The sequence below is a fragment of the Dermacentor andersoni genome, chromosome 2, assembly GCF_023375885.2.
Source record: "Dermacentor andersoni chromosome 2, qqDerAnde1_hic_scaffold, whole genome shotgun sequence".
NCBI classification, from domain to species: Eukaryota; Metazoa; Arthropoda; class Arachnida; order Ixodida; family Ixodidae; genus Dermacentor; species Dermacentor andersoni.
The window spans coordinates 251,658,614-251,685,473 of NC_092815.1; the positions used below are offsets into that span (position 1 = coordinate 251,658,614).

The following is a 26,860-nucleotide window of genomic DNA, read 5'->3' on the forward strand; positions in this document are numbered from 1 at the left end:
CTAAAAATTATTACCCGGTTTTTTCACGCATCTTATGATGCACCTCACCCATTTTCTCAGTTCTGAGAAGAAGGCTGAGGTCCTCATTTGGTTTGTTGGGCTCCTCAGAGGCCTTGTCAGGACAAGGACCTCGCTGAGGATACCCAATTTTTGAAATAAGTTATACCATGTGTTTGGCGCATGATAGCCTAAGTTGCTTATGCGCCATAAAACCCAATACAATACAATACATTCGTACATAAACAGTTCTTATCGATATTCCTCGATATGGAGAAGGCGTATGACACAACGTGGCGATACAGGATCTTGCGAGACTTGTCGGGAATGGACATTCATGGAAATATGCTAAACATACTAAAAAGCAATTTATCCAAACATGCTTTCGCGTGAAAATCTGCAATGTGTTTTCGCGACCTTTTATACAAGAAACTGGTGTACCGCAAGGAAGTGTGCTTAGCTGCACGCTCTTTATCGTAAAGATGAGTACACTTCGGGCTTCATTACCGCCAGCCCTTTTTTATTCTGTTTACGTAGGTGATGTACAAATAGGTTTCAAATCCTGCAACCTTGCAGTGTGTGAGAGGCAAGTACAACAGGGCTTGAACAAAGTGTCCAAATGGGCAGACGAAAACGGATTTAAAGTGAACCCCAACAAAAGTTTTTGTGTGCTTTTCACAAAAAAACAAAGGGCTCATTGCAGATCCCCATATCAAGATGTCTGGTCAGCAAATCCCTGCGAACAAAGAGCACAAGTTCTTAGGCATTATACTTGACTCTAAACTAACATTTATTCCACATATAAAGTATCTCAAAGTTAAATGCTTAAACACAATGAACTTACTGAAAATTTTATCCCATACAACATTGGGCAGCGACAGAAAATGTTTGAATCTGTACAAGAACCTCATTCGACCACGATTGGACTATGGTGCCGTGATTTATCATTCTGCCGCCCCCGAGCGCACTAAAGATGCTAGATCCGGTCCACCATCTAGGAATCCGACTGGCCACTGGCGCCTACAGAACAAGTCCCATTGAAAGTTTATATGTAGAATCAAATGAGTGGTCACTCCATCTGCAGAGAACATACATCAGCCAAACATATTTTCTGAAAGTTCACTCTAATCCTCAACATTTGTGTTAATACCGTTAACGATATGACATATGCTACTGTTTCGTAATTGTCCCTCTGTAAGACAGCCTTTTTCACTGCGTGTGAGGGAGCTTAGCGCTGAAATGGATGTCCCACTCCTCAAACATCGCTTAATGCCTCCAGCTAAGCTGCTACCTCCTTAGGAGTGTCAGCTGATAAAATGCAATATATCTTTCATGCACGTTACAAAGCACGCTCCAGAGATTGAAATCCAAATGCATTTCCGGGAACTCCAGTACAAGCACTCCTGCACGGAGCATCGAAGTCACACAACGGGGTGTCCTATGCAGCCGTAGGCCCATCCTTCTCGGAATCCGGTGTACTGCATTCGGAAACTAGTCTTTACGGCTGAGGCCTACGCACTATTGTCGGCTGTGAAGCGTATAAGGAAATCAAAACTAAAAAAATCAGTTATATATATGGACTCCCCAAGTGTTGTGAACTCTTTGATATCATTCTGTAAGCACAAAAATCCCGTAAAAATTGAGCTCTATTCCGTCTTGTGTAAAGTGTATGTATCTAACCAGCATGTTATTATATGCTGGGTGCCTGGCCATAGGGGCATCCAGGGTAACGTTCTAGCAGACCAGATGGCCACATCAATTGCATCGCCCGCTGTTAATTCTAACACTGCAGTCCCTGTCACAGATTTGAAGCCCATCTTACGAAGGAAACTGTGAAACTACTGGCAACACTTGTGGGAAATGGAAATCTTGTGGGTCTGGAATCGGCGACCTGGCACACTCCTGCGGTGTCCAAGCATGCTCGTCTTGGATGCCTTCGCGGGCACTTGACCGCAGGTGTGAAGCAGGCACTCCGCGACGGGAGGACGGAACTCGCCGTCGTTCCAGGAGGCATGACGTCAACACTTCAGCCACTGGACGTCAAGCTCAACAAGCCCTTTAAAGACTGTCCGTGAACAATATAATCAGTAGATGGCCGGCCACAACCCGACGGCCCCAACCGGCCGGCTGCGCAGGCCGCCTCACCGCTGTGGCTACATGGGTGTGCTACAAGTGTTGCATTAGCTACTCCTTGGACGGCACCGAGGATGACATGTTGTGGGACGTAGCCAGTGAAAAGCAGTCGTCTTTGGACGAGAGTTCAGACAGCTCAAACGAATGAGCAGGTGACGAGTCTGGCGGCACCACTAAATAAAACGAAGTTTTGTGCTTTATAATTTTTATTTTGACTTCTTTGCTTCAATGTAAGGGGGTCGACCTATATTCCGCCTTGACCTATATTCCGCATTATACGGTATGTTATCAGCCCCATACGTTCATAGCGCCTCCTCTGTTCAGAAGATGCCGCTGTGATATATTGTTTCATATAGCACATGCTTCTAGGCCCTTGTGTTTCAAGGGCTCTGGCAAGGCAGTAGTGCTCTGGGCAATTCTAGCATTTCGCAAATTTTATGTATTGCATCATTCTTAATGTGTTTTAGTGATCATAGTACACGTCATTAATCATTGCCATAATTTTATTATGTTTAGATTTTATGCAATTTCCACCAGCTCTTTTAGGCCCCTTTATATTCATGTTATTAAATTCACAGAACCCATCAGACCACTACGAAAACATTAATACTAGCATGGCGCTCTTTGGCCGTACCTGGCCTTTGCGCTATTAAACCTCAAACATCAATCAATCAATCTGTTACTTTACTTCGTAGGGAATCTTTAGGCCACATACAAGATATTGACCTCCTGCACTCTCTGGAGTTTACTGAAGACCAACCCAATCTTCAACTGAATGCCATGACTACACCTGTTCCGAAACCTTCAGCTCCAGGCAGCTTCCACCCTTCTATTGTCACCGATCTATTGTCAACACATCGTAGCGAACTCCTGGCCCTTCTTCGATCCTTCCGCTCCTCCTCCAATTGTGCTCAACCATCTTTGGGTCGTACGAACGTTGCGGACCACATTGGGCTACATAGGTGATTTGTAGTGATTGGGCTAAATATGTGATATAGGTGAAGGTTGTCATTCGCCCTTATGCCAACAAACGTATAGTTTCAGCGGCAGAACAGCACATTGATGGTCTCGATTGTTTGCAAGGAGAAAGGAGCAGAATATTTCTCGTCTTTGGATGTACGCTCCGGTTATTTGCAAGTTCCAATGGCCGACCTTGACCGACCGAATACTGCTTTCGTCACTCCTGACGGACTGTGCGAATTTAATGTCATGCCGTTCGGATTGTGCAATGCCCCAGCTACTTTCGAATGGCTGACGGATAACGTCCTTCATGGCTGCAAGTGGAATACCTGTCTTTGCTACCGTGAGGACATCGTTTCTTTCTAGAGGTTTTCCAACTCTCCTTGTTCGTCTTCGTGCCATTCTCCTGTGCCTCGCCTCTGCTGGCCTTCAACTGAACATAAAGGAGTGCCGTTTTGCTGCACGCCAGCTTGCGATACTAGGTCACGTCGTCTGAAAGCAGGGCATTCTTTTGGACCCCGCGAAGCTCTGTGCCGTAGCCGAATATCCCAAGTCCAGTTCCATGAAAATGCTTCTAAGTTTCATTGTGCTCTGCTCGTATTTTCATTGATTTGTGCGCAACTTTGCTTCTATCATCTTGCTTCTTACCAACCTTCTGACAACCTGTAGCGGCCTGTCTGTTTGGTCACGAGCTTGCGAAGAGTCCTTCCTGATGCTACGGCGCTTACCAACATCGCGGCGACTTCATCACTTTGACCCCAATGCACCCACAGAGGTCCATACTGACACCAGTGGTGTCGGCCTTGGTGCAGTATTGCCTAAAAAAAAATAGGATACCAAGACGGTCATTGCTTACAGCAGTTGAACCTTCAAGAAAGCAGTGCAATTATTCCGTCGCTGAGAAAGAGTGCCTCGCCATCATTTGTGCTTTGGCTTTGGTCCGTACCTTTATGGCCGCTCTTTCAATGTAGTAGTGGAGTATCATGCTCTGTGCTGGCTCTCATCGCTGAAAGATCCCTTGGGACGTCTTGGTCATTTGGTTCTTCACCTGCAAGAATACGACGTTCAGGTCGTGCACTGTTACAGCCGCAACAACTCGGACGCCAATGCGCTGTCCCGCTCACTGCTAGCATCTGACATGGCTTCTCCGTTGGCTTCTTTAGCTCCCTTGTTGCCTATGAGCTTTGCAGACATGTCGTCGGAGCAACGCAAGGATGCACGAATTTGTCAACTCCTTAACTTTCTAACTGATCAATCAGCTTAACCAGCTTCAAGAACTGTCGTCAAGCTGTCCATTTCAGTATTCGAGACGATCTCCTCTATAGGCGACATTACGCATCTGATGGCCGGAGGTGGCTGCTGGTGGTGGTGCCCTGCCACATGCGAACGGAAATCTGCGCTGCTTTCCATACCGACCCTCAAAGCACTCATGCCGGCGTTCTCAAGACCTATTGGCGGCGAGGAGTTACGGAGTCGCCATCTATCGGAAGCGCCTCGCTGGCGTATTATGAGGGATCACGTGGCGCGCTCCTCATAGGTTTTGCTGTCAGCGCTCACTGAAAACACCATGCGCAAGCTCTTCCGGACATTTCTGTAAGTACTTTCGAAACGAGAGAAGTTTATTACTGTCTAAATAATAATCTTGGACAAACTGAAAGCACACAATCGTTTACAGACGCTATCTCTTTACCGAATACGTACAGTGAACGCCACTGCGCGCGGTCGCCGCGATGGAGTCTCCCGAACCGGTTTCTTGCGTGAAAAGTAGGTAAACGCTGAGAGCAAACTATGTGAAATATGTTCTTATAGTGTTTGTATATCTAAATGGAGTGTAATAGAACGAAGCCTCAATGCAGCGATCGCGCAGATTCGCAGAGACCGACTGCGCGTCTGCATGCTTGTCCGCGCACTGTTTCGTTTTCACCGAGCGCGCGTTTTCGCACCGTGCCATGAGATTTAGGCAGCAGAATATGAGCATTTGACAGTATACAAGCAACCATTGTTGCGTGGGCGCTATCACAGCTGTTCAAAAATAATTTCATTGTAGAGACTTCGACGCCTACTGGGACTGTGATGTGCCGTCGCGACGATTCAATCTTTTTTTTTCTTCTAAATTCTTTGACCTTTCAATAGTATTTCTCGAGTTGCGTCGCACTGTATGTTTATCGGTGTTCTCAGCGTGCAATTTCCCGCTGCTCCTTTTTTGTAATTTAGCGCATTAATTCATAACACAAACATGACCGTATGCCATGCTTTCTTTAAATGTGCTTCTTACCGTTGCCTTTCCACTCCACTGAACTTGCCAGTATCTATAGCATCGACAAGTTCATAGATCAAACCGTCATGACATTAGTCGGGCAGCGGACTCGGGCGAGCGTCTCAGTGCGCGTTTTCCGAACATCGCAGACCGGGCGCCGTAGCAGAAATCTTCCACGCGTCTGTGCTTGCTGCATACCGGAGTTGTAGCCGATGACTGTTTGCGTTTATGTTTCGCGAGCCAAGCTTCACGCAGCTTCTTGTCCTGCGGCTACGTGTGAATAAGGCTGACACCGGCCTCCGTTACGTGCGTCCGGCCCTGCGGCACCCAGCAGTAGCCTACCATGTTGCGCGCCTTCAAAGGCAGCCACTACCTATTGTAGTGCTTTCAAGCGTTGTAAAGGAGACACTCGAAGCGGGAAAATTTCGCCACTAAATGAGGACCGCAGCGTACGAGGGAATTTAAACTCGTTTTCAGCTCGCTTCGGCGCGCCCGAAGCAGCCGACGCGGCCGCTTTGTCCACGTGATCCCTCCTAGCACGTCACGCCGACAGTGGCGCCAGCTTTTCCACCGCCGGCATCAGCAATACTACTGGTGTGGAATGTGAATGTATACATTTCTGTGCAAGTACATACGTGCTTGCACTGCCTTTCAGCGGCGCTTTTCAGCCTCTCCCTTGCTCGGCCCAATGATTTGACCGCATTGGTATCTACTTATACGACCCGCTTCCCTGTACCATTTCTGGGAATAAGTGGATAATTGTCGGTGTGGACCACCTCGCGCATTATGGAGAGACTGCAGCTTTGCCCACAGCTACAGCGAGAGATGTTGCGTTTATCATGTTATGCATCCCCGTGAACTCTTGAGCGACAGAAGACATGCTTTCCTGGCTGCTGCCATTCAAGCCTTGCGCGTTCAGTGCAACATCGTTCGTCGCATGACATCCACATACCAATCTCAAAACGAATGGGCTAACTGAACAATTTAACTGCACTCTCAGTGATATGCTGCAAATGTACACCGCATTGGACCAAACCATTTGGGACACTGGCCTTCCATTAGTCACATATGCTTACAGCACTGCTACACACGTAGCCACAGGATTCTCGCCGTTCTTTCTCTTGTGTGGACGCGAGCCATCATGCACGCTGGACACTTATGCTTCCCTACACACCCGACTCCTCCAAATACACTCCCATTTCTGATGTTGCCAGGTATGCCGAAGATTGTCGACAATTGGCCTGTTCAAGACAACCGGGACCAATGTCACCAGCAGCTAAGGCACAGCACCGACTGACTTCTCCCTGCTTTTGTGACCGGTGTCCTCGTTTGGCTTTGGATTCAACAGAGTGCTCCTGGTCTCTCCTCTAAATCACTGGCCCAATACCATGGGCCCTACTGCATCCTTGCTCGTACATCTCCAGTCAATTATGAGGTTGAACTTTTAACACTGTCCGAAGACTTACGTCGTTGTGGTCGAGAAATCAGCCATGTGAGTTGCCTCAAGCCCTCTTATGACCCTGCTATACTGTCAACACCTTAAGTTGCCAGGATGGCTATGCTATTCCCTGGGGGCCAATGTAATGAAGATGGCAAGAGGATGACGAAGCAGCCAAGCAAGCAAGCCATTGTTGGTGGTAGCCACGCGACACGAGCTTGCACTTGCCTAGATTTTTGGCTGCTTAACGCCTGCCATTTCTGGACGCTTGCCTTTGATGCTTCTAGTCATTCCTCAATGTCTAGACGTCAATAAATCATTTGACAATATATATGCCCTCCCTGCAACATCTCTTGTGAGATCGGCAGTATTCCTAAAAAAGAAGCTACGTGAATTCTATTCACCTGCTTGAGCGCTTTTAATCCGCACTTTTTTCGCTACAGGAAAGGAAATATTTTTCCACCTTTGGTCGCCTAACAAGGATTCTGAAGAACCCTGTCGAAGAAGAGTGCATTGGGGTGACCAGGCTAAAGGCGCGAATATAGTCTGGCTTAACGTGGATGCAATCCATGCAGGGTATAGTTACACTTAGACACTGTAGTCTACTAGGCTGGTGAGGAATAGAACATGTGCTATCACACACAGCTGAAGTGAGAGTGTTGCGTTTGCACCTTCAACAAAGAGGCGCTTGACAACCGCCCACTTGTGCACTTGCACCATAGGTGTTCCGTGTTAGCGCTACAGCAACAAGTGGTCACGGCGCTGCTGCAGGTCACCTTTAAAGCGCAGGGTAAAATTTTAGTGATCTTAGTGTCTCCAGCATGACTTGCAAGATTTCGCCGGAAATGCCGGACTCGTCAACCGATCAGACTAGTCATCTGTTAAGGATTAATAACTGAGGCTCGGCATGTCCTCCGAGATTTGCACGCGCTGGCTGGTTATTTTCCAGCCGTCCCTGTTGCACGGAATATTTTCAGAGGTGGGCGTGGCTCTCTTCTGTGCTGCGGCACTCGCATCCAAGGCATCGGGCAGGCTTTCAAGCGCCCTGGTATTGTTGCCACAGCTTGGATGAGGCAAGAACAGTGTTTTCACGCTGCTTTACGATTTTTTGATTTTGAAATATGGCTCAAGGTGTACGAGGGTCAAGGTGCATGCTGGAGCCTATTTTCCCAAATGCTTAAATTTTTTTCTCTGCAGGCAGACTTGCTGCATTCGAGTGCGTAGAAGTGCCGGTTATATAGATATGCTTATCATTTTTAAAGTCGGTTTTAAAGCAGTTTTGCCAGCTGGTATCAGTGCTTGCTCTCTGAATTTTGCTGTTAGGATATGGCTTGAAGCAAGACATAGCATGACCCATCCACAGAAACCTGCTGCAATTGCCGGTATACTTAGACTGATGTCAACGTAAGTGTTCAAAATCATTTCGGAGCCCCGCACTGCGGCATGCTTCATAATCGTTTTTTTTTTTTTTTATCGTACACCCAGAATTTTCTATTGCGATAGCGATTATATGGACACTCCAGGTGGCGACATCAACATTTCCTCTCATTTATGCTAAACCCATTCGAACACGGCAACAGTGCAAACCCTCAGTTTAACGAACATGCGTGCATTGCAAAGAATGTTGAGCGCACGCTGACGCTAACTGAATCGACCAAACTTGGCATTCGGCATCGAACATGCTCGCTTCTCGAGATGTTGCCAGTGCCGACAGGTGTGGCGATACCTGACCCTCCTTGCCTCACTTTCGTGAGGAGGGTCAGTAATCTCCAGATTCTACGGTGCCGGCGGTGAAAGCGAAAGCTATGCTCCCATTGCGCACAATGCTTGGTACTCGCCTGCGAGGCTTCCCACGTTTTTTTTCCGAACTCCCTCTGTCATGCTGTGAATGTGCAAAATGTGGGTACTTTTAGGAGAAAGCCGAGAAGCACTAGGCAGCAGGGGGGGCGTAGGCAGGAGGGGGGGTGCGTATGGGTCCCAGCCCACCTCCCCCCACCCCCGAAATTTTTTCATGCTATCAAGCACCGCTGATCAAAACAACCTCGGCGCCAGAAATCATTCAGGATTTTGTCTAGAATGTCTTTTTTATGCTTGAAAAGACATTTCGGCATGAACATTGCGAACTCGGACTGTCTCGCCAGTGTAGGATACTGAGCAGTATGCATATGGTTCTCTGTGGACCAGGTGTCTCATGTTTTCTTCAATATTACTTTGGTAACCACATTAGGTTTTCAAAGTAGGCATTAGATTGTGGCAAACATGCTTTTCTCTGGGTTCTTTGTTTTGTTTTTTTTTCACTTCGGTGCCCCTGCCCCACAAAAGAGACATTGTTGTGGCGCAGCAAATTGTTGCATGGCAAAAGTTCGATTTTGTTACTTCTTTTGCAGAAAGTGATGGGCCACGGGATTCTGATACTCTTATTATATTGTCACGTGGTGGTGACGTAGAAGAACACAGTAGCAATACTGTGAACGAGAAAACTAACTTTTATTGGGCGAACTTGTGCCCACAAAACAGGCTACACTTATAGCACAACGAAAACGGCGAACACAGTCGGCGATCGTCGGAAATCTGATCAGCGGGTCAAGCGCGTCGGCTTTTATACAGGATCGTCGAATGTTCCAGACTAATCGTTTGGACCCGCGTGCCTTCCACAAAGTTCTACACCATTCGAGTCAGGCGAATAAATCAGATAACAGAAGGTTCGTCGACAACAGACTGTGGATAGAAGCATCGATAACTTTCCAGAAACTTCGGATACATGCAAGCGCGTCCCGCGGTGTGCGATAAGATTTGTTAGGCGGCGAAACGTGGCCGCCCGATAAATATAAGTACACGTGTCAATACCCCCCTCTTAAATAGCATCGTCCCGATGCTACAAATATAAGAGAGCGACACACAAAAGGACACTTATTAAACATAAGTAACAAAACAACGAAAAGAAATCAAGTCAGTTACGCGAAGTCCCAAAGTTCGTCAACGCTGGTGGTACGGCTTGAGTCGCACAACGTGGACAATTTCAGGTCGTGAGCGACGCCGCTGTGACAGCGAAATGCCGTCTGGCACGACCTCATAGTCCAGTACGCCAATACGTCGGATGATCTTGTACGGTCCGAAATAGCGACGCAAGAGCTTCTCGCTCAGTCCTCGTCGGCGTATAGGGGTCCAAACCCAAACACGGTCACCGGGCTGGTACTCGATAAAGCGTCGTCGGAGGTTGTAGCGTCGGCTGTCGGTCCTCTGCTGGCTCTTGATCCGGAGGCGGGCGAGCTGTCGGGCTTCTTCGGCGCGCTGGAGATAGCTAGCGACGTCAACATTCTCTTCGTCAATGACGTGGGGCAGCATGGCGTCGAGCGTGGTCGTCGGGTTCCTGCCGTAAACCAGCTTAAACGGCGTGATCTGTGTTGTTTCTTGCACCGCCGTGTTGTAAGCGAAGGTTACATACGGCAGGACCGCGTCCCACGTCTTGTGCTCAACGTCGACGTACATCGCTAGCATGTCGGCGAGGGTCTTATTCAGGCGCTCCGTGAGACCATTCGTCTGCGGATGGTAGGCAGTTGTCCTCCTGTGGCTTGTCTGGCTGTACTGCAGAATGGCTTGGGTGAGCTCTGCTGTAAAAGCCGTTCCTCTGTCGGTGATGAGGACTTCTGGGGCGCCATGTCGCAGCAGGATGTTCTCGACGAAAAATTTCGCCACCTCGGCTGCGCTGCCTTTCGGTAGAGCTTTTGTTTCAGCGAATCGGGTGAGATAGTCCGTCGCCACGACGATCCACTTATTCCCGGATGTTGACGTCGGAAACGGCCCCAACAAATCCATCCCAATCTGCTCGAATGGTCGACGAGGAGGTTCAATCGGCTGTAGTAACCCTGCTGGCCTTGTCGGAGGTGTCTTGCGTCGTTGACAGTCTCGGCATGTCTTGACGTAACGGGCGACGTCGGCGGTAAGACGCGGCCAGTAATACCTTTCATGTATCCTCGACAGCGTCCGGGAGAATCCGAGGTGCCCAGCAGTGGGATCGTCGTGTAAGGCGTGCAGTACTTCTGGACGCAGCGCCGACGGAACAACAAGGAGGTAGTTGGCGCGGACTGGTGAAAAGTTTTTCTTCACGAGTAGGTTGTTTTGAAGCGTGAACGAAGATAATCCACGCTTAAATGCCCTAGGGACAACGTCGGTGTGCCCTTCCAAATACTCGACAAGGGCTTTTAGCTCCGGGTCCCCTCGTTGTTGATCAGCGAAGTCTTCCGCGCTTATTATTCCAAGGAAGGCGTCGTCGTCCTCGTTATCTTGCGGCGGTGGGTCAATGGGGGCGCGTGATAGGCAATCGGCATCTGAGTGTTTTCGACCGGACTTGTATGTTACAGTGATGTCGTATTCTTGTAGTCTGAGGCTCCACCGTGCCAGCCGTCCTGAAGGGTCCTTTAAGTTAGCTAGCCAACACAACGCGTGATGGTCGCTGACCACTCTGAATGGCCTGCCATATAGGTAGGGGCGAAATTTCGCTGTAGCCCAAACGATGGCTAGGCATTCCTTTTCCGTTGTGGAATAATTGCCTTCCGCTTTTGACAACGACCGGCTAGCGTAAGCTATCACGTGTTCATGTCCATCTTTTCTCTGGACTAGGACGGCACCGAGGCCTAGGCTACTGGCGTCTGTGTGGATTTCGGTATCGGCGAGCTCGTCGAAGTGCGCAAGTACGGGCGGCGACTGCATGCGTCGTTTGAGTTCTTCAAATGCATCGGCCTGCGGCGTTTCCCACTTGAACTCGATGTCACATTTAGTTAGCTGTGTCAGCGGCTCAGCGATGCGTGAAAAGTCCTTGACAAATCGCCTGTAGTAGGCACACATGCCAAGAAATCTACGCACTGCCTTTTTGTCGGTGGGCTGCGGGAACTTTGCGATGGCAGCTGTCTTCTGCGGGTCGGGGCGGACTCCAGACTTGCTGATGACGTGGCCTAGGAACAGAAGCTCATCGTAGGCGAAGCGGCACTTTTCTGGCTTCAGAGTGAGCCCTGATGACTTGATGGCCTCGAGTACCGTTGCGAGCCGCCTAAGGTGTTCGTCGAAATTTTCGGCGAAGACAACGACGTCATCCAAGTAAACGAGACAGGTCTGCCACTTCAATCCTGCTAAAACCGTGTCCATCACGCGCTGGAACGTTGCAGGCGCCGAGCACAGTCCAAATGGCATAACCTTGAACTCGTAGAGGCCGTCTGGGGTGATGAAGGCGGTCTTTTCGCGATCTCTTTCGTCGACTTCAATTTGCCAATAGCCAGACTTGAGGTCCATCGACGAGAAGTATTTAGCGTTGCAGAGCCGATCTAATGCGTCGTCTATCCGTGGGAGGGGGTATACATCCTTCTTCGTGATCTTGTTCAGTCGACGATAATCGACACAGAAACGTAGGGTTCCGTCCTTTTTCTTTACCAGGACAACAGGGGATGCCCACGGGCTTTTCGACGGCTGGATGATGTCGTCGCGCAGCATTTCGTCGACTTGTTCTCTTATAGCTTCACGTTCCCGCGTCGAAACTCGGTAAGGGCTCTGGCGTAGTGGTCGAGCGCATTCTTCGGTTATTATGCGATGCTTTGCGACTGGTGTTTGTCGAATCCTCGATGACGTCGAAAAGCAGCCTTTGTATCGTCGAAGCAGACTTCTGAGCTGTTGCTGCTTAATCACGGGGAGACTTGGACTTATGTCGAAGTCTGGCTCGGGAACTACGGTTGTCGGGGTAGATGCGATAGAATCCGAGAGGACGAAGGCATCGCTGGTTTCCACAATTTCCTCGATGTATGCGATCGTCGTGCCCTTGTTGATGTGCTTGAACTCCTTGCTGAAGTTTGTCAGCAACACTTTCGTGTTTCCTCCGTGCAGTCGAGCGATCCCTCTTGCGACGCAAATTTCACGGTCGAGGAGTAGACGTTGGTCGCCTTCGATGACACCTTCTACGTCAGCGGGTGTTTCGGTGCCGACCAAAATAACAATGCTGGAGCGAGGCGGGATGCTCACTTGATCTTCAAGCACACTCAAGGCGTGGTGACTACGAGGGCTCTCCGGCGGTATTGCATGATCTTCCGACAGCGTTATTGACTTCGACTTCAGGTCGATGACTGCGCCGTGTTGGTTGAGGAAGTCCATGCCGAGAATGACGTCTCGTGAACACTGTTGGAGGATAACGAAGGTGACAGGGTAAGTCCGGTCGTGAATGGTAATTCTTGCCGTGCACATTCCTGTCGGCGTAATCAGGTGTCCTCCAGTGGTCCGAATTTGAGGGCCTTCCCATGCAGTCTTAACCTTCTTCAACTGGACGGCGATGTGTCCACTCATTACGGAGTAATCGGCCCCTGTGTCGACTAAGGCAGTGACTGCGTGGCCGTCGAGAAGCACGTCGAGGTCGGTGGTTCTTTGTCTGGCGTTGCAGTTGGGTCTTGGCGTCGGATCACGGCTGCGTCGTGTTGATCTGAAGCTGGAACGTCGCGTCGTCAAGTCGTCTTTCGCCGGTGTAGTCTTGGCTTCCCGACTTCTTCGGGACGGCGGCGTGTCGTCATTAGGTCGTCGAGATGGTTTCTTCGTCGTCTTCGTCGGCGGCGGAGGATCTTCGTCAGTTCGACGAACAGCAACCGCACCTCCATCGGTTGCTGCTTTTAGTTTTCCGGATATGGGCTGACGGACCGGCCCCGGGCTGGGCCAGTGTATGGTCGGCGCTGCGGCGACAGGTAGCGGCCTGGTGACGGCGAACGGGAAGCTCGTCGAGGGCTCCACTGAGTGGCGGCGAGGTAGTCGGCGATATCGCGAGGTCGTTCGCCAATCTGTGGCCGCGGCGCGTTAACGGCGAAACCTCGCAGTCCCATCTCCCGGTATGGGCATCGGCGGTAGATGTGCCCCGCTTCTCCGCAGTGGTAGCAGAGCGGGCGGTGGTCAGGAGCGCGCCAAATGTCCGTCTTCCTCGCGTAGGTCCGCTGGGCGACGGGTGGTCGTGCTGGCGCTGGCGGCGGCGGACGACGGAACTGCGGCGTGACAGGGCCCTGGCGCGGTCGCGGAGGGGGACCTTGACGGCGTGCGACGGCGGCGTAGGTCATCGCTTGCGGCTCAGGCTGGGGCGATACAGGGGCTACTCCAAGTTGTTGTTGGAGCTCTTCACGCACGGCGTCGGCAATCGAAGCCACTTGAGGCTGTGATGGTGGGAACAGCTTTTGTAGCTCCTCCCGCACGACCGCTCGGATAGCCTCGCGCAGGTCGTCGGTGGCCAGTGATTGAACTCCGGCGTAGTTCGTCGAGTTTGTGCGGCGGTCGAATTGCCGGTTTCGGATCTCGAGTGTCTTCTCGATGCTGGTGGCCTCGCGAAGAAACTCGTCCACGGTCTTCGGTGGGCTTCGTACCATTCCGGCAAAAAGTTCCTCCTTCACACCACGCATCAGCAGGCGGACTTTCTTCTCCTCGGGCATTTCAGGGTCGGCGTGGCGGAAGAGACGGCTCATTTCTTCCGTGTAGATCGCGGTCGTCTCATTAGGTAGCTGCACCCGGGTTTCTAATAGCGCTTGGGCTCGTTCTCGGCGTACGACGCTTGCGAACGTCTGCAGGAAGCCGCTTCGGAAAAGTTCCCAGGTCGTTAAGGTGGCTTCTCGGTTCTCGAACCACGTCCTGGCCGCGTCTTCCAAAGCGAAGAAGACATATCGCAGTTTGTCGTCGCTGTTCCAGTTGTTAAAGGTAGCGACTCTCTCGTACGTCTCGAGCCAGCTTTCCGGGTCCTCGAAAGTTGAACCGCGGAACGTCGGAGGCTCCCTGGGCTGCTGCAGCACGACGGGTGACGCTGGGGCTGCCATTGGGGTTGACGTGGTGGCCATCTTCCTAGTCGTCTCAGGCAAAAGTCCGTGCTCCGGGGGCAGTCCTTGCAGCCTGCGGCTACCTCGCTGGTTCTTGGCGACGTTGGTGTCTTCCGAGTGAGGGCTTGGGTCACGGCTTTGTGGGGGCGTCCGGTACATGAACGCAAAGCACCTCCACCAGATGTCACGTGGTGGTGACGTAGAAGAACACAGTAGCAATACTGTGAACGAGAAAACTAACTTTTATTGGGCGAACTTGTGCCCACAAAACAGGCTACACTTATAGCACAACGAAAACGGCGAACACAGTCGGCGATCGTCGGAAATCTGATCAGCGGGTCAAGCGCGTCGGCTTTTATACAGGATCGTCGAATGTTCCAGACTAATCGTTTGGACCCGCGTGCCTTCCACAAAGTTCTACACCATTCGAGTCAGGCGAATAAATCAGATAACAGAAGGTTCGTCGACAACAGACTGTGGATAGAAGCATCGATAACTTTCCAGAAACTTCGGATACATGCAAGCGCGTCCCGCGGTGTGCGATAAGATTTGTTAGGCGGCGAAACGTGGCCGCCCGATAAATATAAGTACACGTGTCAATATAAGTGCGATAGCAAATATATGGACTCTTAAGGCGCATTCCTGCTGTCGCCGTCATGTTCCATGTAAACTCCAAGAGCTGAAATCGAAAGTTTGATGGTAGCCCGTCTGTCCGGGAAAATACATGTTGAATAAACGTGAAAAGACTGCGGAATTTTAAAGGCTTAACGACTACTACTACAAGCAAGAATATCGGAGTGCATTTTAACTCCGTACATCCTCTTTCATATAAAAGGTCTGTTCCAGTGAGCAAAAACCGTTTGCGCAAGACAGGAGGACTGCACGCGTGATATTGGAAGCATCTGTGAAGATTTAAGAACCTGTGGCTACCCTCCGTTGTTGTCCTCAGTAAGGAAAGAAGGGTCACTGCCAGAAAAACAGCGTTCTACATTGTCTCCAAAATCTGCTGCCATTCCTTATGTCCCTGGCACAAGTGAGACCATCGCTCATATCATGCGCAGGTACGATGTCAAGATTGCGCCTGTGCCAACCCGCAAACTGAAAAACGTTTTAGTAAATGTGAAAGACAAATTGCCACAGGGGAATTTTCTTGGTGTAGTCTACACCATAACGTGCTAGAACTGCAATCACAAGTATATCGGCGATACAGGTGACTCTAAGAAATGTGTGAAACAGCATGAATATGACGTCAAGAAACTGCACGTGGCCTCGAGTGCTCTTGATTAGCTTTTGTGGAATCTATAGGCCACAATATTGACTGGGAACGGGCACGTTTCCTGGCCAAGGAAAAGAAGCTTGCGTTACGCCTGCATCTAGAATCCTTGCACATACAGGCCACGGCGGACACACTGAATAGGCATGATGGGAAAACTTCGAACGGTGTAGACTCGCTGCTTGCATCACGTACTGAAACGTACTTAAATACGTTGCATCTCTGTTATTGGTTTCACTGTGAACAAGGCTCCCGTATGGGGAACCGAAACGTCATTAAATTTTCAGTTATCTTGCCTGGTGCATCTTCTCGTGCTTTGACAAAACTTCAAGGGCGATAACATCGTCACTGCGCACTCGCAAGCTGTACGTGCGAGTGAAAGCGTAGGGTGGAGGGGAGATAGGTGAGCCGACGATTGTTGTGCGTGATGCATCGGGGAAAATGAATGAATGAATGGGCGGGGGCGTTAGGATTCTGTGATCTGTGATTGCGCAACATGCTTATTTGCTTTGTTTGATGCGTTATATACAGTGACTTTTGCTTAGGTGACTTATACATGTATTTCAGACCTTGTTACGAGCTTTTGTGTATGCATGCAATGAACTTCGTCTCCAGTGACACTTTTTTGCCCTTTATGAAGCTGTGGCTTTGCATTTTTATATTTCATTGTATCTTCGCGTTTCTAATGTTACTTTGCCAAACTCCTGGTTTTTGTATGCTCTCTGTTGAGACTATACTTTTGGTGCAATTACTCGCAATACACGACCGGTGAAAGCTGCTCCTGCACAATATATTGGAACTATTTGTCCTCAACCTGTTCATTTCATGGCCTTCACGTTTTTCATATGTGCAGCACTCACTCCTTTGCTAGTTTCGAACTAATATAGTTCTAAAGGTGGTGTGATATTTTCTTTTACATAGACAAAAAAGGTGGACGCATTGATACCAGTTATATTTGGCAAAATATTTTGGGACATACAAATATATTTTATGAAAAAATACATATTTTACATGGCTTTACAGTGCATAGCGCTCAAAAATTCGTTTGCAGCATCTTTGGGAATGGCAATGCAGTTATCATTGGTGTATTTTATCCCTCGAAAACTTCTATAAGGAGCAGGCTGAGCGAATGGGATGGCCGGAGCAAAACCAGCTCTTGCGCGTAAATCTAAGCAGGTGCACTTAAATTTTGGAGGCCATGGGCTCTGCACGGCTGGGCTAGAGGGGCTCTGTCTTAAGTGCACATAAATTCACTTCCACAGAAGTCCAACTGCGGTCGTGTAAAGCTTTGCCCATTTCGTTCTGGTGCCATTGCATTCCTGCATAGCTTGCCGCTGCGTCATATTCTCCTTCGTGAAAAATGCAGCATGTGGTTCTTGCTCATTTCTGGCACTGTCAGAAAGGCTATTCATCTACTTCGACGTGTCCAATGCAGGGACTTGCAAATATCTTGGAGATTACGTGCTACCGGAAACAACTGCTCGAAAATATCAACCCTGAATGCAACTTGCCTTTGGTTTTCCAATGCCATCTTGGCTTATAATATTTAGTCATTCCGAGAAATCGTTTTCCAGACAGATCTTCATGGGTAAGCTACTGTGCTGTCGAAGTGTGGCTTGTGGAGCTTTGTCAGCTGCAGTTTACATGCTTTGTGTGCATTGGCTGGTTCGTGTTGCACTTGCCTGCTGCATCACAGTGCACGCTTGCACTTTGAAAGCTGGGACAGGAAAGATGTGTTTGGCCTTCCTCTACTCAGCGTTGTGTACTGCACAGCCATCGCGCATTTCAAGCATGTGTTTGAGCTCCCGGTGGCCACAAAACACATTGGCGTTCTTGTAACAGCTCAAATCACAAGCACAACATGCCAAGAGAGATGCCTGTTAACTTGGAAATCGTCAGTGAGGAATGCACCTGGCTGCCTAGGTGCAACTGAGACATCAACAATTGAGTGCAGTTCAATATTCGCCATATCTGCATTGCTACTGCTTTGTCGCCAGACGCATGTTTTGTCTACGTAAGTGCTATTTAATAGCTGTTGATAACAAAATTGGGCAATTACCAGCCAAGCAGCTTTCATGGGACAGCTTGCAGCAGACCTGTTAAAATCCCACACCTGTCTTCGTTACATTGACGACATGTTTATAATATGGGAACACGGCACAAGCACGATAAGTGACTTTTGGCCATTTCAATCACTTTCACCAGAGTAGTAAATGAAGTTGAAGTTTATTTTTCACCACCAACAGTTCAGTGTATTTTACACAGAACTTTTGTGGCGTGGAAAGTGGGAAAAAAGCTGCACTGATGCAGCTTGGCTAGCCCCACCTCCCATCCGTACAAGGCAGCAGAATGACAGCACAGCAAACCTCATAGTCTTAACGTATGATAGAAAAATAAACAAAGTAAATAAATAAAACTTGTACGTTAATTGTCAAGTAGACATAATTATACGCGCCCTTGGGTGACTATAAGTACATCAATCATTCACGCATAAAAAACCAGTGACAAGAAAATTACTGCAAGGTAACATAACAGTAAGACACACTGTAAACAGAAAGGAGTGCTTTATTTTGACAGAATTTTTCTAGGCTTGTAGCGGACTATGTGAACATGTTGAATAGCTCCCTTCCTGAAAGGACATGTAAGTGATCTTCTGTGAGCTTGGAACGTATTGAGTACGTGTTCAATGGTGAATTTTAACATTTGGAGACCGTAATTCGTTCGTGTTCGGGGAATGTGCCAGTGTTCAGAATTTCTGGTAGGACGCAATGAATGCATCATAAGTTTAGGCTATTTCTGCGAATTTCAGACCTCAATGACAACAATTGATGTTCATATGCAACACTGAATTTTAAAACCTTAAACTTCACAAATAAATGAGATGTATGATCTCTATAGCCTAAATCTGCAACAGCCTGCAAAGCACACTTCTAAAGTGTATATAACTTTTTCTTTGATGTTTGAGTTCCAGATGCCCATACCAACTGGCAGTAGCGCAGGTGAGAACTAAAAAGCGCATTAAAAATGTGAAGTTTCTGGGGAATCGGCAGGAACAACTGACACCGCCTTGGCATACCTAGGGCTTTTCGTAGCTTAATAGATAATTCTTCAATGTGAGAATCCCACAGCATATGTTGATGAAAGACAATACATACCTAATGTTTTGATAGTCTCCGAAAGTTCAATTTCAAAATTATTTAGGAGCAGTTTATGCAAGTACTTGCAAGCCGTTCCTCTTGTTTGGAAAAGAACGGCCTTGGTTTTAGAGCTGTTGATTTGTAATGAATTATGACAAGACCATTCGGATAAAGTGTGTTAAGTTTCATTAGCTGCTTGAATCAACTCATCTACGTTTGTTCCTGTAAAAAATAAGGTCGTGTCATCTGCATAGATAATGTTTGTTATTGATTGATCTGTTTACAATATGATGAATATAAAGGTTAAATAAGAGGGCCTAATATACTTCCCTGCGGTACACATTTAATTTTTTTTGGCGTAGATGTTTTCGTATTTATTGACACACTGGTACCGATCGCTAAGATAGCTCCTTATTAAGTCAAGTGTACTGTCTCTGAGGCCATAATAGGGCAATTTTTCTAACAATGTTTAGTGATCAACCCTATCAAATTTACTGCTCACCACTCTCCTAGTCGGATCAACTTGCTTGACATGACGGTTTGCATATAAAACAGAAAACTGAGAACAACACAGATACCAAGTTTACCAAGGAATTTCCTCAGCGATGCGTAATTCAATTTCTTGACATTTCATTGGTCTTCGAACAAAATCACGTTGGTTGGCAGTACTCCCCAAGATCTTCGAAGCAGTTGCTAAACTTTCAATCCAAGCATTCCAAAGTCGTAAAAAACGGAATTGTCATGTTGTGCCTTAAGTCTTCCCTCACCAGATCCTGCATGCACAAAATGAGCGCAAGTTTTAATGCGCAGGTGCGCCGCCTATTAGAAGCAGGTTATCCTAGTGTAGCAGTAGCCACTGTGGCTGAGCGCCTAAAGAAGTCGGTTTCGAGGGGGACGGACGCGATTACAGAAAGCAGTAATAGCAAAAAGAGTAGTGGCTATTCTGTACATTCATTCAGTGTCGCACAGGCTTAAAAAAGTTGCAAGTAGATATGATGTTAATGTTGCTTTCACTGCTTCTAATAAGCTAGGTAAGATATGCGCTGCCGTACAGAGGAAAAAGGAGCAGGTAAAAGGCAAAAAAAGAGATACTTGTCCAGTGAAGCAATATAAGAACAACAGGTTTACTGACTGTTGTATGGGTGTGGTTTATAAAATTCCCCTTAGCTGTGGCAAGTTCTACATAGGGCAAATGGGACGCTAATACGCTAATGGAACATAAAAGGTCGTTAACCGGTGGATCACCTTCTTTCCCTACATTACCAAGATTGTAACTGCACGTCAGAGTTAGATGAATGTGCGATATTGTACAGGCATAAAAATGAAGATACGCCTCTTATGGTAGAGGCATGGCATATCTATAATGGTTGAAGTGCCTGCGTGAGTCAGCCTTCGATTACTTTACATAACATATTAAGTGCCTTAAGAGTTATCTCGCGTAGACCGGTACATGTACCCGACTGACACGTGGTGATGCCATTCCTGAGCTTGCGCAGTCTTCTTCCTTTTTTCGCCTCGGTGCTCGCTTCAGTTGTTAGTTAGCGTTCATGTTGTCCACTTCTCTACTCTTGTGTCCAGTCTGCACGCCTTGCCTCTTTTTTGCATAATTTATCCTTCAAGCACAAGCGAAGTTTGAAAATGCGAATGAGCGAGACATGTAGGTGCTCTACCAGTGCGAATATTGCAGAAAGAGAAATGTAGCTTTAAAAACATACACAATGATGAAATCAAGTAAAAGAAAGTTGGGACCACGTTGCGAATACAGTAGATGCCTGCAACGACGACAACAGGAGCAGAGCTCGTAAGCGTGAGCAGCACTATCTGTATCGGCACTCGTGCTCATATCCATGATTACGGGCGTGCTGTTCTGGACCCTTGTTGAGATCAGCCATATTGTCCAACTCCAGGTCTCCTTATCCAATAGGCCAAGAGCGGGCTCTTGGCCTGCTCTTGGCCAATCAGATTTGCGACCTTGAGATTTCAGAAAGTGTCCAGAATAGTACCACAATCGTCCGTGATTACCGCCAGCTTCCTGGCCTGTTTCTGGCTCTTGAGCAGGTGTGGCTGCTTCCCGCCAGCATCCATGCTTGCCTGTAACGGTGTGCTCGTGGAAGCCAGCCCTTTGCGCTCATAGCTTCCGCTGCATAGGCATACAGTTGTCCAGAGTACGGCAAACATGAAGTCCGAGAGGTGTGCGGGGGCATAGTTTCCTACAAAAATTACTAGAGGGAACTCTGGCGCTGCAGTCGTTGTCCTACCATGGGAATGATGCGAAGCACATGGATTTGTCTCATCTTCGTGCTTGTGGATTCAGACGTTTTTGTGGCTTTGTATATGACTCTATATAAATCTTATTTTCATATATTTCAGCGCAATCTATATTCTTCGAAGTGCAGAAGACGCCGGGAACGTGTACAATTGCCATTAATTGCAACGATTGAGCTTGTCCAGGTGGCCAAGTCGAAATGCGCCAAGCGTCTCTAGGCACTGGCATGCCCGTGATAAATTCATAAGGGCGTTTCATTCGCTTGTCGATACATGCCTCCGTGGCTTAATGGTTTCAATATCAGGCTTCTGTGCTAGAATCCCTGTGTTCGAATTCTGCCGTCGGACAATTTTAATGATGTTTATTTAATTATTTATTACGCAATACACTGTTGAAAATGACGAGTTTACAAAGTCACAAAGCCGTTTGAAGCCAAAAAGACGAAGTTAGGCAAATCCATGTTCCCATGCTGGGACAAGCGCTCCCATTGCAGCTCCCGTAGACACTAGCACCAGAGTTCCCTCTAGTAATTTTTGTAGGAAACTCTATGGGCGGGGGTTGTAGAGGTGGGCGGTTGACCAGGTTGGTGCCTGGCAAAGCCACTGCTGCCCACTGCGGGGAGAACCCTGTACACTTTTCACGACATGAAATCGGCCAATGGCTGTTGACGGATCTGGCTGTTTGCGATGTTGCATGACATTGTGAAGGAGAGAACAAGCAATTGTCGCGGCTTTTGACATGAGATAGTAAATTCCCTGTCGCTTGCAGTGCAATATTTGGTTCATGTTCACAGCCTTGTTAATAGGTTGTCAATGTTTTCTTACTACATTAAAAGTGCGTTTCAGGGCCCCTTTAATTAACTTGTACAGTGTACAATTTAGATTATGGCGCTGTGGTATATCGCTCTGCTGCACTGAGTACGTTAAAAATACTTTTAGGTATCTGCCACGCCTTGGGCGTCAGAATTAGGCCTATACAAAGTCCATACATAGAATCGAATGAGGGTCGCTCTATCTGTTGACATATGCACTTGTATTTATCGGGCGACCACGTTTCGCCGCCTAACAGGTGTTGTTACACAGCGCGGGACGCGCCTGCATGTATCCGAAGTTTCTGGAAAGTTATCGATGCTTCTATCCGTTGTTTGTTGTCGCCGAACCTTGTGTTATCCGATTTCATCGCGTGACGCAATTGGTGTAGAACTTTGTGGAAGGCACGCGGGTCCCAACTATTAATCTGGAACATTCAATGACTACTGTATAAAAGCCAACGCGCTGGACCCGCTGATCAGATTTTGGACGATCGCTGACAGTGTTCGCCACTATCGTTGTGCTATAAGTGTAGCCTGCTTTTGTGGGCACAGGTTCGCCCAATAAAAGTTAATTTTGTCGTTCACAGTATTGCTACTGTGTTCTTCAACGTCACCACCACGTGACACTGTAAAGAACATACATCAACTTCCCATATTTCCTCAAAGTGCACTCACTCTCAACATACTTGCACCATGAACGATTTGATGTGTGCTATGTTGGTCCATAAAAGACTCTCAGTGACAGCCTTCCCCACTGCGTGTGAGGACACTTGGCGAAGGAGTGGGTGCCCTGCCACTTGAAAACCACCTAATGCCTCCACTGAAGCTACTTCCACCATGGCAGTGGCAGCTGGTAGAATGTGACACATTGTTTATCGAGGTGATAAAACTCTCTTCAGAGGCACAGATTCAAATGCACTTTTTAGAACTTCGTTCAAAGTATTCTTGCACTGAATTATACTGATGCATCAGTCACGTGCTGGCGTACCCGTGCTGCTGTCTGTTCCTCTTCCTTTGAATAAGCCATTACAGACGAGGCATGTGTAGCGCTGTTGGTGATGAAACACATTGAGGAAGTCAATAATGTTAGGCTCTGTAAGCATTGTGAAACATTAAGGCCACTGCAAAAGCATAAAGATGTCCTGTAAATGTTCGTTCCCTCTTGTGCACTATTTATGCACCTCACCAACATGGCTTAATTTGCTAGGTTCCTGATCATTAAGGGTAAAGTACTTGCCAACGAAATTGACACATCCATTGCAAACAATGCTAATAATGCTTCCACAGCTTTTCCTGCTACAGGAATCAAGCCAATCCTGTGCAAGAAACTGAGAAGCTGTTGACAATGCTTGTGGGATGCTGAAACCATTGTGAAGCTCTATGCAGTTGAGCCACAGTCCTCTACAACGCAAACACTACAAACTCGTGTCATGTTCTATCTTTTCGGGATGTGGCACACATTTTATGCTGCCTGGTGGGGAACTTATAACCTGTGGTCTATCGATGTGACGAGAGGCCAACTGACCTCAATGTTTTGCTAGAATATCACATTCAACGTATTTCCTTTTAGCCTACAGACGCATTCAGTTTCATCTGGCAACGTACCGTGGTACAGATACATTTTTTAAAATTCAATCGGTTTGTAACTTTTTACATGTTACTACATTGCGCATTATCAGCCCAGGAGATTCATAGCACATCCACTTGCCTGTATTCAAGTGTGCTGGTGAGGCTACTGGCACTGAAATATTTTAGTGTATCGCCCTTCGTAGCATACCTTTTATGTCCATAGCACACCTTGCATGTCATCATAGCTTGAATACATATACAGCATATTTTATGCAATTTACAATGAATACTTTTAACCACTATACAGCCATTTTACATCTATCTGTTGTCATTGACTGCACCATCAACTAAACCATCCCATTTCTTGGCACCGTTTATCCATAACTGGCCCTTGTCAAAACCCCATAAATTATCATTTTCACTTCAGCCTTTTAGTTAACTGCATCAAATGATATATGCAGCAACAGTGAACAAGTGCGCTGATCCAAACATCTTGCTTGTTCAATGTCAACCCTCGGCGGCTCTCTATGGGGATTGGCCTTCAAATGGGTGAGAAGCAGGCCTCGATTTGAAACTGGGGTTTGGAGAGAGGTACTAAACTTTGGACTCTGTTTGTGAACTGCGCTCACCGCACATGACTACAAAATTTAGCCGAGAAGCTCACAGCTGTAATACTATTTGCAGAATGTGTTCTCTCGCCAAGCCACCACAAACCAACAAACCCATAAAAACATATGGTAGAAAAATGTATCTGATTTGCTGTAGCAAATTTGTCTCATTGTGTCTAATTATCAGCAACATCTTAGTACTCTGTCCATATTTGAATATTGAAGTTTATGTGAATTTGTGACAATTGTAATTCCAAGCTCCTTTTTAAGATGTCCTTGCCCTCTGAAAGTTTCTACTAAATTTTGCTTTTAGCTGTGAATGTACCCACTTTCCTTCAGTAGGATAGTCGGGCAGTGGAGATTTATTAAAAGTCCAGGACCTCAGTACCTGGCATGGAATGTGATGTGGGTATTTCTGCCTACCTCCTTGCAGCGCAAAATTCAACACTACCAGACTCTCATCAAAGCATGACTTCCCACTCTGAGACTACAGCAGCCGGCAATACCACGCCAACGGCTTCACCAAAGACTACCACTACACCAGCGCCACCAGCACCTCCAGCACCTAAGGAGGCCACTTTCAATAGCTACAATGTGACTGTGCCAGGCACCAACAACACCTGCATCCTGGTCAAGGCAGCCATCCAGCTCAGGGTTGCCTACGTCGCAACTGACGAGCAGGTGAGTGTCTAGCAACCTGGAGAACATTCATATTTTTTCGAGAAATATTTTGTTAGAATATGAGCAATGTCAAGGGGGAAATACCCAAGTAAACAGCCCAATTTTTATATTCCTGTAGGTCAAGTGTGCCACAACCTTTCTCAACTGCCAATTTTGGAGGGATTTATTCATACATTGTGTGCAGTACTGGTGCAACACAAGCGTACTAAGCTGCTGCTCACCGGCAATCTACGGCACTGCTTGCAAGCGTGTTAGACAGTATGGCATATTGTGGGGAAGTGCGCTGACAGGGGTGAATTTGGAGGCTGGCTTTAATCTTCTGCGAAGCCGTTTTGCCAACAGGGTCGGGGCCACGTTGTGGTTGTATATAAAGGTGCACTGTTGCTAGCAGCTCCATTGTATTTTGCTACTGCACCGGTAGAGAGTCGAGGAGCACTATTAATGCACTTTGCTGGTGCACTATCAGTTGCTAATTGTCTTCATTTGCTACTTGCCAGGTGGCACGAAGGGCTCTGTTAGTTTCCCAAGAGGTTCGCTCCCTCACGGAAGCCCACTTAGGTAAAACCATACCTGCCAACTCTTCCGAATTTTCCGTAAGATGCACGAAATGTCGAGGACGGCAGAAGACTAGGTGGAGCGATGAAATTGTTGGAATGGGTTGGTGCAAAACGGCTAATTGAAGATCGCAGTGGACATAAATTAGGCTGATGATGATGTACGAATTTCGAGCAGTCTTAATTTTACGAATCTTGTTTGAAATTTTACTAAAACATTTTATTTGCAAAAAAGAACCCCATGAAAATGTAGTAAAACTACACCCTGGTACTTTGCACCGCCACGAGATGGCAATACGTATGCATGGTATCATCAGCAGCTGCAATGTTGTAGTGACTTGTCATCTACTAGGGGGGGGGGGAGGGGGTCACGAATTCATATCCAAAGCTCGATAGTGCCTCTAGCACCTCCACAAACCTGTTGCCATGCTGTTGCCTTTCTTTGCGCGGGTTTGGACTTCAGTTGGCTTCAGTCACTGCAGTGTTGGCCTCGCCTTTTGTGTCACTAGCTGCCGCGTCGGACGCAGTGCTTCTCTGGCCTGTAGTGGCTTCGCAGTGCAATGGCGGACTCAAAGCCCCAACAGTATTGAAATTGTACACGGCAGGATTTCCATGTTTCGTGCCGTCGAAGAAAGTTTGGATTCTGCATGTGTGCCTGTGATGTGAGCATCTCGCATGGCGGCAAGTCGGACATCAAGGTCCACATCGCTTGGAAAAAGCATCGCGGATACATGCGAGCCGCGGACAGCCAGCCAAGCCCAGCAAGTTTAGTTCTCGGTGACAACGGTCTGTGATTCGGGCGGAATGCCTCTTCACGGTGTTCCTAGTTGAACACAACATCCCGCTGAGTGTCAGTGATCATGCTGGACCACTTTTCTGGAAGATGTTCCCCAAGTGCAAAGAAGCGAAACGCTACGCTTGTGGACGCACAAGGACGTCAATTGTTCGGGAACTGGCCGCCAACGTGGAGACTCCTTTGCTGGATGCCCTAAAATGGCAAGTATTGTCTATCGCTGTGGATGGCAGTAACAATAGGGATACGCAGCTTTGCCCTATTGTTGCCACATATTTCGGTAAAGAAATGAGTCGAAAGCTGCCTCAGGACAATCCAAGGGGAAGTGACGGGTCACAAGATTGCAAATGTGGTTCTGGACGAGATGAAGTCTCGGAATTTGCCTGTTGGAATCCTATTGGCTATGTGTTCGGACAGTGCCAATGTCATGATGGGCAAGAAAGTTTTTGTACTGTGTTGAGAGGCTCAACTAGGTTTGATAGGGGTTGGTTGCCCGTGTCAACTTGGCCGCTCAAAAAGGAGCTTCATCTTTTCCTGTTAAGGTTGATGAGGCTTCGGTTGAC

At 47.8% G+C, this 26,860-nt stretch overlaps 1 protein-coding gene across 1 annotated transcript in view; it reads left to right on the forward strand.

Moving 5' to 3' along the window:
- Positions 1-26,860, forward strand: part of Lamp1 (lysosome-associated membrane glycoprotein 1) — a 67,900-nt gene that overhangs the window by 9,907 nt on the left and 31,133 nt on the right. The window contains exon 2 of the mRNA XM_050186666.3: positions 24,703-24,950. Within this exon, the coding sequence (XP_050042623.2) occupies positions 24,703-24,950 (248 nt within the window). The remainder of the gene's footprint in view (positions 1-24,702; positions 24,951-26,860) is intronic.